Genomic DNA, 12,335 nt, shown 5'->3' with positions numbered 1-12,335 from the left:
TCGATTAGAGCAAAATATCAACAATTTACACTGACACTCTACAGATTAACAATATACTGATATAATCTTTTATTAGATCTTTCATATTTTGTTAAATTTTTAGCTTATACTGACAACTTCGCAGTAACTTATGATACAACAAACAAAAAATGGCGTATACAACTAATATCTCCTCTGGATTCTAAAGATTTTGAATCTTTATCAGAAATCGTTATAACCATGGAAGCTACAGAATCAGGGGTCACCAAAACTGGAAAATCTGTGTTGGTTATCGAACTCAAAACTGATGCTACAGAAGTGGGTCCACAATTTAAGGACTTATATTATCAGTCTGAATATAAACAAGGCCAAACTCGTTATATAGATTTTAAAACACCTGTGGCATTTGAAAGAGACATTGATCCAAAGAATATAAAAATATCAATGGATTGTAAGTGGGCGATTGAACACTGACACTGACACTCTACATATCAACATTATATTGATATAATCTTCCATTAGATCTTTGAAATTTTGTTAATTTTTTAGCTTATATGGACAATTTCGAGGTAACTTATGATACAGCTCAACAAATGTGGCGTATAAAAATAAAATCCCCTCTGGACTCTAAAGATTTTGAATCCTTATCAGAAATCGTACTGACCATGGAAGCTACAGAGTCTGGAATTACTAAAACAGGAAAATCTGTGTTGGTTATCGAACTCAAAACAGACGCAACAGAAGTGGGACCACAATTTAAGGACTTATACTATCAATCTGAATATAAACAAGGCCAAACTGATTATCTAGATTTTAAAACAGATGTTACTTTTGAAGCAGACAATGATCCAAAGAATATAGAAATTACAATAGATTGTAAGTGGTGGATTAGAGCAAAGTATCAACAATTTACACTGACACTCTCCAGATCAACATTATATTGATATACTCACTTTATTTATTTTTTTGTGTCCGGGAAATTATATTTCCTGAGCCCATTAGTGGGTTTTGCCCAATGCTAGTTGTTTGCCTGTCCATACGTCATCGATGGTGCATCTATGCGGTCAATTTGGGCAGGCCAGTCTAGTAGATGTTCCAAGTTCCGTATTGGTATTGCTCCGCAGTCATCACACTTGTTATCACTCCCGTTCCTTCAGCAGTCCCTATTTAATAAGTTTTGACTTAGATCGTTGCTACGCCGGTTCTTAAACGGTTCAGCATGTGCCACATCGACCAGTTGCTTCAAATCTCTCTTTTTAGAGTTTCTGTTGGTGGATAATAGGGTGGTGATTCATCTATCAGGGCGCTAGGGAAATGTTTTCTTGATTTCATTTTGCCAGGATACGGTTTTTGGCCAAAGGGAGAGACGGTTGTGGATGGTTTGGATCTTTCGGTGAACACGTTGGCCGTTCCACGGGAGTCAGAATCCGAGAAGCCTGAGGCTTTTTACAGTTTATCCAGAGGGGTGGGTCTCATACTGCTGGCAATAAGTCTTCAAGCTTCGTTCAGACTGACATTTAATTTCGTGATCTGCGCAGATCTTCCATACCGGGCATGCGTATTCTTCCAGAAACAGCGCCTGCGCTGTTGGTCTTAGTAGTGTGGGTTTTGCTTCCGACCTAGTATTGCTAAGTTTCCTTAAGACGTTGTTGAGCGCATCCATCCTTCTTCGGGTTTTTTCACAATGGATCCTGTATGTTAAATATCGGTCTAATGTAACTCCGACGTATATTGGCCTTTCGGTGTGCTCTAGCAAAGTTTTATTCCAGGCGATGTTGAGTTTCATTTTGGACTAAAAATGGAAAGGGCAGACGTGAGTTTTGGTTCGATTTTGTCTAAGCGAATTTTCTTCATAATAATTAGACATCAAGTTCAGAGCAGGTTTCAACTTCTGTTTGATCTCTTCAAAGCTTAAAGTGTCCTCCCAGGTCTGAATCCAGCTTGTTGTGCGATAATTTTTGAGTCAACCGCTTTCTCCACGAGGTGCAGGATAAGTCTTCCACACAGCTTATATATATGGCAGTAACCCTTTTTGGTTTCTAGGTCTTTACCAGGCTTCAGTATAGTTATGATTTTTGCTTTCTTCTACAGTTTTGGTATTCGGAATGTCATTCAGCATAGGATTCAATATTTTGCCAAGGTACTTTCCCATTTTTGAGTAAACGATATATTGATATAATCTCCTATTAGATCTTTAAAGTTTTGTTAATTTTTTTTAGCTTATAAGGACAATTTTGCGATAACTTACGATACGACTGAAAAGAAATGGCGCATACAAATAACAGACCCTCTGGATTCTAAAATTTTTGACTCTTTATCAGAAATCGTACTGACCATGGAAGCTACAGAAACAGGCGTTACTAAAACAGGAAAATCTGTGTTAGTTATCGAACTTAAAACAGATACAACAGAAGTGGGGCCACAATTTAAGGAATTGTACTATCAATCGGAGTATAAACAAGGTCAAACTGATTATATAGATTTTAAAACAGCTCTTGCTTTTGAACAAGACATTGATCCAAAGAATGTAAAAATATCAGTGGATGATGGTAAGTGCTGGATTAAAACAAAATACCAACAATTTAAACAGATACTTTTCAGCTCAATATGACATTGATATAATCTTCCATTAGAACTTTGAATTTTTGTTAATTTTTTTAGCTTATAAGGACAATTTTGCGATAACTTACGATACGACTGAAAAGAAATGGCGCATACAAATAACAGACCCTCTGGATTCTAAAATTTTTGACTCTTTATCAGAAATCGTACTGACCATGGAAGCTACAGAAACAGGCGTTACTAAAACAGGAAAATCTGTGTTGGTTATCGAACTTAAAACAGATACAACAGAAGTGGGACCACAATTTAAGGAATTGTACTATCGATCGGAGTATAAACAAGGTCAAAGTGACTATATAGATTTTAAAACAGCTCTTGCTTTTGAACAAGACATTGATCCAAAGAATGTAAAAATATCAGTGGATGATGGTAAGTGCTGGATTAAAACAAAATACCAACAATTTACACAGATACTTTTCAGCTCAATATGACATTGATATAATCTTCCATTAGATCTTTGAATTTTTGTTAATTTTTTTAGCTTATAAGGACAATTTTGCGATAACTTACGATACGACTGAAAAGAAATGGCGCATACAAATAACAGACCCTCTGGATTCTAAAATTTTTGACTCTTTATCAGAAATCGTACTGACCATGGAAGCTACAGAAACAGGCGTTACTAAAACAGGAAAATCTGTGTTAGTTATCGAACTTAAAACAGATACAACAGAAGTGGGGCCACAATTTAAGGAATTGTACTATCAATCGCAGTATAAACAAGGTCAAACTGATTATATATATTTTAAAACAGCTCTTGCTTTTGAACAAGACATTGATCCAAAGAATGTAAAAATATCAGTGGATGATGGTAAGTGCTCGATTAAAACAAAATAACAACAACTTACACTGACACTGTACAGATCAATATGACATTGATATAATCTTCCATTAGATCTTTGAATTTTTGTTAATTTTTTTTAGCTTATAAGGACAATTTTGCGATAACTTACGATACAACTGAAAAGAAATGGCGCATACAAATAACAGACCCTCTGGATTCTAAAGTTTTTGACTCTTTATCAGAACTCGTACTGACCATGGAAGCTACAGAAACAGGCATTACTAAAACAGGAAAATCTGTGTTGGTTATCGAACTTAAAACAGATACAACAGAAGTGGGACCACAATTTAAGGAATTGTACTATCGATCGGAGTATAAACAAGGTCAAAGTGACTATATAGATTTTAAAACAGCTCTTACTTTTGAACAAGACATTGATCCAAAGAATGTAAAAATATCAGTGGATGATGGTAAGTGCTGGATTAAAACAAAATACCAATAATTTACACAGATACTTTTCAGCTCAATATGACATTGATATAATCTTCCATTAGATCTTTGAATTTTTGTTAATTTTTTTAGCTTATAAGGACAATTTTGCGATAACTTACGATACAACTGAAAATAAATGGCGCATACAAATAACAGACCCTCTGGATTCTAAAGTTTTTGACTCTTTATCAGAAATCGTACTGACCATGGAAGCTACAGAAACAGGCATTACTAAAACAGGAAAATCTGTGTTGGTTATCGAACTTAAAACAGATACAACAGAAGTGGGACCACAATTTAAGGAATTGTACTATCGATCGGAGTATAAACAAGGTCAAAGTGACTATATAGATTTTAAAACAGCTCTTACTTTTGAACAAGACATTGATCCAAAGAATGTAAAAATATCGGTGGATGATGGTAAGTGCTGGATTAAAACAAAATACCAACAATTTACACTGATACTCTGCAGCTCAATATGACATTGATATAATCTTCCCTTAGATCTTTGAATTTTTGTTAATTTTTTTAGCTTATAAGGACAATTTTGCGATAACTTACGATACAACTGAAAAGAAATGGCGCATAAAAATAATAGACCCCCTGGATTCTAAAGTTTTTGACTCTTTATCAGAAATCGTACTGACCATGGAAGCTACAGAAACAGGCGTTACTAAAACAGGAAAATCTGTGTTGGTTATCGAACTCAAAACAGATACAACAGAAGTGGGACCACAATTTAAGGAATTGTACTATCGATCGGAGTATAAACAAGGTCAAAGTGACTATATAGATTTTAAAACAGCTCTTGATTTTGAACAAGACATTGATCCAAAGAATATAAAAATATCAGTGGATGATGGTAAGTGCTCGATTAAAACAAAATACCAACAATTTACACTGATACTCTGCAGCTCAATATGACATTGATATAATCCTCCATTAGATGTTTGAATTTTTGTTAATTTTTTTAGCTTATAAGGACAATTTTGCGATAACTTACGATACAACTGAAAAGAAATGGCGCATACAAATAACAGACCCTCTGGATTCTAAAATTTTTGACTCTTTATCAGAAATCGTACTGACCATGGAAGCTACAGAAACAGGCATTACTAAAACAGGAAAATCTGTGTTGGTTATCGAACTTAAAACAGATACAACAGAAGTGGGACCACAATTTAAGGAATTGTACTATCAATCGGAGTATAAACAAGGTCAAACTGATTATATAGATTTTAAAACAGCTCTTGCTTTTGAACAAGACATTGATCCAAAGAATGTGAAAATATCAGTGGATGATGGTAAGTGCTCGATTAAAACAAAATACCAACAATTTACACTGACACTCTGCAGCTCAATATGACATTGATATATTCTTCCATTAGATCTTTGAATTTTTGTTAATTTTTTAGTTTATAAGGACAATTTTGCGGTAACTTACGATACAACTGAAAAGAAATGGCGTATACAAATAACAGACCCTCTAGATTCTAAAGTTTTTGACTCTCTATCAGAAATCATACTGACCATGGAAGCTACAGAAACAGGCGTGACTAAAACAGGAAGGTCTGTGTTAGTTATCGAACTCAAAACAGATACAACAGAAGTGGGACCACAATTTAAGGACTTATATTATGAAGCTGAATATAAAAAAGACCAAACAGATTATATAGATTTTAAAACAGATGTTGCTTTCACCGAAACTATTGATCCCAAAAATTTAAAGATAGCAATTAATGGTAATGTATTGAACAAAATATAGAAATATTTTTTAAGAGCGTTAAAAATACTAGTTAGTAATTTCTTTTATTTTAACTTATTTGGCGTTTACTTCATCATCTTCACCTACCATATTAGAATTATCCGATGTTGGCGATCACCATTGCGAATGCTTCGCAATCTCCTGCAACATGGCATAATTATTAGATAGCCTGCATTTGATATTTGAGTCCATTCACGAACGTTTTTTAAGTTTTCTTCCTACACCTCTTCTTCTTCTTCTTGTGCCACTCCTATCGGAGATTGGAAATCATCAAGGCTACTCTGACTTTGTTTACAGCTGACCTAAAAAGTTCATTAGTGGTGCAGCCAAACCACTCTCTCAAATTCCGCATCCACGACATTCTTCTACGGCCTGGATTCCGTTTTCCTTCTATTTTTCCTTGCATTATATTTTGAAGTAATGCGTATTTATGACCTCTCATCAGGTGACCCAAATACTCGAGTTTTCTTCGTTTTATCGTTAATAAAATTTCTGGGTCTCTTCCTATCCTTCGTATTACTTCAAGATTTGTGATTCTTTCAACCCAACTTATCTTCAGCATTCGACGGTAGCACCACATCTCGAAACTTTCAATATTTTTTATGTTGTTCTGTTTGAGAGTCCAGGCCTCTACACCGTATAATAGCGTGTTAAATACGTAGCCACTTAGCATTCTTAATCGTAGAGGGATGCTTATATCTCTGTTGCAGAAGAATTTTCTCATCTTTATGAAGGTGGCCCTGGCAATTTCGATACGTCTTTTTATTTCATTGTTTTGGTCTCCAGTTTCGTTTATTAAAGTTCCCAAGTATTTATAACTTGATACTTTTTCAATTTGAATGCCGTTTATACTAATATGTGCTGGTTGTGTCATGATTTTACTGAAGACCATATACTTGGTTTTTTTGAAATTAATGTTTATGCCATAATTGTTGCAAGCAATATTTATGTTTGTAAGTAATCGTTGTAATTCTTCTACTGTTCTTGCAACTAGTACAGTGTCGTCTGCGTATCGAATATTATTTACAACCTCTCCATTGATTACGATTCCTTCATTTGCTTGCAAAAGGGCTTCCTGACAGATGCTTTCACTATATACATTAAATAGCAGTGGTGACAAAATGCATCCCTGTCTTACTCATCTACGTATTTCTATTGCTTTTGATATCTCGTTTTCTATTTTGATGTTAGCTTTCTGATTCCAATATAAGTTGAGAATTATTCGTAGATCTTTATTATATATGTCTTTTCTTTCAAGAATGTCTCTTAGTCTATCGTGGCGTACTCTGTCAAACGCTTTTTCAAAATCGATAAAACATGCATGTACTTCTTGATTAACGTCTAGGCATCTTTGTGTAAGAACATTCAAACCGAAGAGAGCTTCTCGAGTACCTAGTCCTTTTCTGAACCCCATCTGTGTATTACTAATATCTGACTCCAACTTTTGATAAACTCGGTTGTGGATGATTTTTAGAAATATCTTTAGTAGATGGCTCATTAAAGATATTGTTCGATGTTCTGAACATTCTTTTGCATTGGATTTCTTTGGCAGTGTAACGAATGTAGACAGCAGCCACTCTTGAGGTATAATACCAGTATTGTATACTGTGTTAAATAAGTGCAATATTATACCTATTGATTCATCATTCAAGAGCTTTAGTAATTCAGTAGGAACCTCATCGGGTCCATTTGCCTTTCCAGTTTTGGAATTTCTAAGTGCCATTTCTACTTCACATTTTAGGATTTCAGGTCCCGTTTCACCATTTACCTTGTCAATGTTATTTCTGTTGTCCTCAAACAATTCTCTTATGTATTCACTCCATCTATTAATTTTTTCTGTTAAGTCTACAATAACCTAAGCCCTGTAGTAACCTGTAGTTAAGCCTACACCTCTACGGCCCTCTAATGATTAGTTGTACTATTCTATATCAATTTCCCTTCACTATATGTCATAGGTAAGACATTTTCCGGTAGTTAACAGTATTTAAAACTTCTCTATCTTTGTTGACCATCCTTAGTATTTCCGCATTAGTTTTTCTTAGGGTCGCCAAGTTCTTGAAAATTTCAAGATCTTATCTTGATCTTGTTTTGATTTCAAGATAAGATCAAGACAAGAAGTAATTTTAGATTTCAAGATAAGACACGAAATTTTATGTCAATACCAAGATTTCTTTGTTCCTTTACTTTGTTCGGGATACAAAATACTCACAAACATCCTTAATCGAAGACTTCAACCTCTCACGGAAAAAATCATCGGGGAATATCAAGCAGGGTGTGGGCAAAATAGATCTACCATTGACCAACTATTTACAGTTAAACAAATACTAGCCAAAGCATGGGAATATGACATGGACGTCAGGGGCGTAGCTACCGCCGTATCAGCCGTATCAATTATACGGGGCCCCCGACATTCAAGGGCCCCATCGCGGCATGTCGAAACAAAATTCCATTTACAGATTTAACTAAAATTCTACAATTATTTCACTATTAAAACGCTTTGGAACAGTGTATGTTGTTTGGATAGTGTAGTGGATTCTTTATATAATATACATATACCTATGTAAATCATATCTATCTATTATCTATTCTCTGCCCCATAAGAACAGAGCTTTATTGTTTTCAAAGTACCTCTCATTGTCAATTCCGTTGGCTGTGGTGAGTTATTGTATAATATATTGAAGAATGCCGAATTGCAATTTTTGTAATCGCTTTATCTTTGAATATTTGAAACAGTATATGTATTGTTCGGGTATATTAGTATGTATGTTCGTATAATCTGTTCTTTATTTATAATTGTATTTATGTATATATACATTTCTCCAAGAGATTATCGTACCACCTTAAAAATGGGTCATTTTTATGTCTCATATTTCCCAAACCTGTTTTCCGATTTTAGTGATTTTTTTAAATGTTATAGTCGTATTTTTGAATAATATCGTTGTAATAATATTGTTGCTAGACAGGTAAATTGTCATTGTATACCGGGTGTATCAATCAAACAGTAATTTTTTTCTCAAAGTTCACCACACCCTGTGGAATATTGTTGCATTCATAAAATATGTACTGAAATTAAAACCCAACTATAGCCTCATGTGTTCTTAACATTCTGTTTTTCGATTCATTCGCTTATGTTGGATAATAAAAAAGTTAGGTGATACTTTAACAACTAGCCTTATTTTTCATCGATACAGGGTGTTTTTAAATAAGTATGGCAAACTTTAAGGGCTAATTTAATTCTGCATGAAAAAATAATGACAGTTTGCTTTATAAACGTATGTCGGAGAAAGGGAGTGTTGACATTTTTCGTACAAACTGACGATTTATTTATTACTCTAAAACCAGTTGATATATGCAAATGAAATTTGGTGGGTTTTAACAGAATTTCATGTTTACCATTGGCGCACACATGGGTCATATTAACCGTATGCGCCCAAAGATGAATATTAAATTGACAATAAATAAATCGTCAGATTGTAAGAAAAATTGTAATAACCCTATCTCGGAGACGAAGCATTTGCACACTAGCAGGTTTATAAAACAAACGCAAACTGTCATTATTTTTTCATGCAGAATTACCCCTTAGAGTTTGCCATACTTATTTAAAAACACTCTGTATTGACGAAAAACAGGGCTAGTTGTTAAAGTACCTAACTTTTTTATTATCCAACATAAGAATGAATGAACCAAAAGATAATTAATAAAATAACAGAATGTTGGCTATAATAGCTTAATAAAATAAAAAAAATCAAAAGGTAATTCCGTACTAAATACAGGTTGGAACTAAATTTTTGTCAAAGTTTCTCTCTTGCTCTCTTGTCGTTTCCCCATTACTGAGGTATCGTAATTTCCCCAATATTTTTAACAATGTTTCTCCATTGGTCTCTATCTTCAGCCTCTCTAAGAGCTTCGCAGAATGAGTTTCCAGCTGAATTCTTTATTTGGTCGGACCTCTTGTTGGTGATCGTCCTCTTGATCTTCTCCCGGAACGTTTCCAGAAACAATTAATTTCTCCAAACTGTCGTCACCTCTGCGAACCACGTGACCAAAGAATTGCAGAATTCGTTGCAGACATATTGTGGACAGCCTTTTATCAAAGTTTAGATGAATACAAAAGATATTTTCAAGAAAGTATCCAAATTATAATATGATTTGGATACTTTCTTGAAAATATCTTTTGTATTCTTCAAGGGGATCACTGTTTAAATAATTAAAAAGGGGTCATTTTTGCACAATATTTACTTTTTTCACTTCTCTGCAGTAATTCACGCTTTTATGAAGATTTTATACGATTTTTTTTTCTACAAAGTTGAAGAATAAAGCTTTCACTTAAGATTTACTAAATTAAATTTGACCCCTGTTTATTTAAATAATTATATTCAAAATTTAAAACACAAATAAAATATGCACCATAAAATATTTTATTTTATACTAGAAGTTCATGTTACCAGTATAAAGCAAAAAAAATTGGTCGAAAAATGTTTAACAATTTATGAGATATTGAATTTTTTAACCCCAGCGACGTTGTTTAAAAAAGAAGTAATAAACAAATTAGAACAATTTTTAAATGCCATTTTAGAGGAGAGTTTAATTAAAATTTGAATTTATTAATACATTTATTGAAAACATACATAAAAATAAAAATAATGAGATCTTTTGCAGGTTTAAATTCTTTTGGCAACAACCGCGTTTTTGCAATTGAAAATATAGTGACATTTAATAAACAAATTCAATATCTCATAAATTATTAAATATTTTTCGACCAATTTTTTTTGCTTAATACTGAAAAATCGCAAATACTATTTTTTTGCAAATTTGTTTCTAAAGTTTTATATAAAATTATTTAAATAAATAGGGAGTCAAATTGAATTTAGTAGAAAGAATTTAGGTGAAAGACTTACTCTTCAGCTTTGCAGAAAAATATTCTAAACACCTTCATTAAAACGTGAATTAACTCAGCAGTTAAAAAAGTAAATATGGTGCAAAAATGACCCTTTTTTAATTATCTAAACAATGATCCCCTTATATGATTTTGATACTTTCTTGAAAATATCTTTTGTACTCACCTAAACTTTGATAAAAAATTTGTTCCAACCTGTACGAATTTACATTTTGATTTACATGTAGTATAATTTTGTTTTACTACTACTAGACTATAATTATGTAGTCGGGTTTTAATTTCAGCATTTTACAAATGCTAAAATATTCCACAGGGTAACGCGAACTTTGAGAGAAAAAATCACAGTTTGATTGGCACACCCTGTATATAATGACAATTTATCTGTCTAGCAACAATATTATTACAATGATATTGTTAAAGAATAAGGCTATAACATATTAAAAAATCACTTAAATCATACAACAGGTTCAGGAAATTCGAGACATCAAAAATGACTAATTTTTAAGTGGTACATACGTTAATTTCTTGAAGAAGTGTATTTGCCTGTCGCTCGTCGTTATACCATAACAACAGAGCTTCTTTGTTTAAACTCATTTGCAATGCTCATTCATCCTTGCATTGAAAAAGCTGAATCTGTTTTCAAACAATGAGTCTCGACAATTCAAATCTATTTTTCGACTTTGGTTAATTAAAATTTATTAGGTTTATTATTATTATCTATATTTGGGTGTTTTGTGTGTTTTGTTTTATTTCATTATCTTTTATTTTGTACTAATATTGACGATTTATGTAATTTCGACAAACTGTATTTGTTTTTGTTTTTTTTTTCGACTTTTTGTAAACTTTGTCCATAAAATTGTAAAATTTTCAATGACAATAAAGCATATTTCTATTCGATTCTATACAAGCGTTTTTGCTTCTTTTGTCGCGGGGGAAAGGGCCCCGCGGCAAACTTTGATATGGGGCCCCCGTGGGGCTAGCTACGCCACTGATGGACGTTTACAATATCTTTGTATATTTTAAACAAGCCTATGATTCAATAGATAGAACAATTATACCTATAGTCCATTAAAATGTTACATTTTTTAGGCCGTACCTTGCATTTCTTAGAGGAGTCAATTTTGTTTCTTTAGTATGTAGGGGGGATCAGTAGAAGCTTAAGTTCAAGTTTTTGGGGTCGCCATCTTGGAAATGGGGTTCAAAGGGGTTTCGCGCTATATCTCGTAAACTACTAACCCTACGGAAAATCTAATTAAACATAAAATGTAGCAAATTAAATTTTCCACAATTTTGTTTCTATTACTTTTTATCGTCAAGTGACCAACAAAAAAGATATAACCAAAAATATGTAAATTTTTTTTAACAAGTTTCCTTTTGGACCTTATAACTTTTTTTCAGTTCATTTTAAAATAAATTAACATTTTAGCAATTTTGTAAAGGGTTTTTCAGCGAACAATTACCACTATAAAGTTGTTTAATTATATTTATTTATATAGGTTTTACAACGCTCCAAAATTGACCAGATTCTCGACTGCTCATAGGGATACAATAAAAACAAAAGTTAGGCTTACTTTTCTATCTATATATATTTTTTATTCATACAATTTATTATGACTTTAACATTCCTATGCTATTATTAATCTGTTTTTGTATTTTCTTCCCACTATAAAACTTATAACTCTTAGCATATATAGAAAAGGCCCAAGAAGTTGTTTGAGGAAAAATTCGCCGCTTCAGAAGAAGAATGACGCAACCGCAAAATGCAAAATTCTTAAGCAGAGCAAAAAAACGATTTT

The 12,335-nt window shown here is 33.0% G+C and overlaps 1 protein-coding gene across 44 annotated transcripts in view; it reads left to right on the top strand.

Annotated features, from left to right (window-relative positions):
• Positions 1-12,335, top strand: part of LOC114349448 (uncharacterized) — a 140,671-nt gene that overhangs the window by 47,491 nt on the left and 80,845 nt on the right. For 8 of the 44 annotated variants that reach the window (XM_050646319.1, XM_050646313.1, XM_050646307.1 and 5 more), the window contains 10 exons: positions 104-430; positions 529-855; positions 2,199-2,528; positions 2,641-2,970; positions 3,083-3,412; positions 3,526-3,855; positions 3,968-4,297; positions 4,410-4,739; positions 4,852-5,181; positions 5,293-5,619. In XM_050646319.1, the coding sequence (XP_050502276.1) occupies positions 104-430; positions 529-855; positions 2,199-2,528; positions 2,641-2,970; positions 3,083-3,412; positions 3,526-3,855; positions 3,968-4,297; positions 4,410-4,739; positions 4,852-5,181; positions 5,293-5,619 (3,291 nt within the window). The remainder of the gene's footprint in view (positions 1-103; positions 431-528; positions 856-2,198; positions 2,529-2,640; positions 2,971-3,082; positions 3,413-3,525; positions 3,856-3,967; positions 4,298-4,409; positions 4,740-4,851; positions 5,182-5,292; positions 5,620-12,335) is intronic. The other 36 variants (XM_050646299.1, XM_050646296.1, XM_050646297.1 and 33 more) reach the window with 36 other exon arrangements.

This window comes from Diabrotica virgifera, chromosome 3, assembly GCF_917563875.1.
Source record: "Diabrotica virgifera virgifera chromosome 3, PGI_DIABVI_V3a".
NCBI classification, from domain to species: domain Eukaryota; kingdom Metazoa; phylum Arthropoda; class Insecta; order Coleoptera; family Chrysomelidae; genus Diabrotica; species Diabrotica virgifera.
This window is presented reverse-complemented; position numbering and strand designations above follow the sequence as displayed.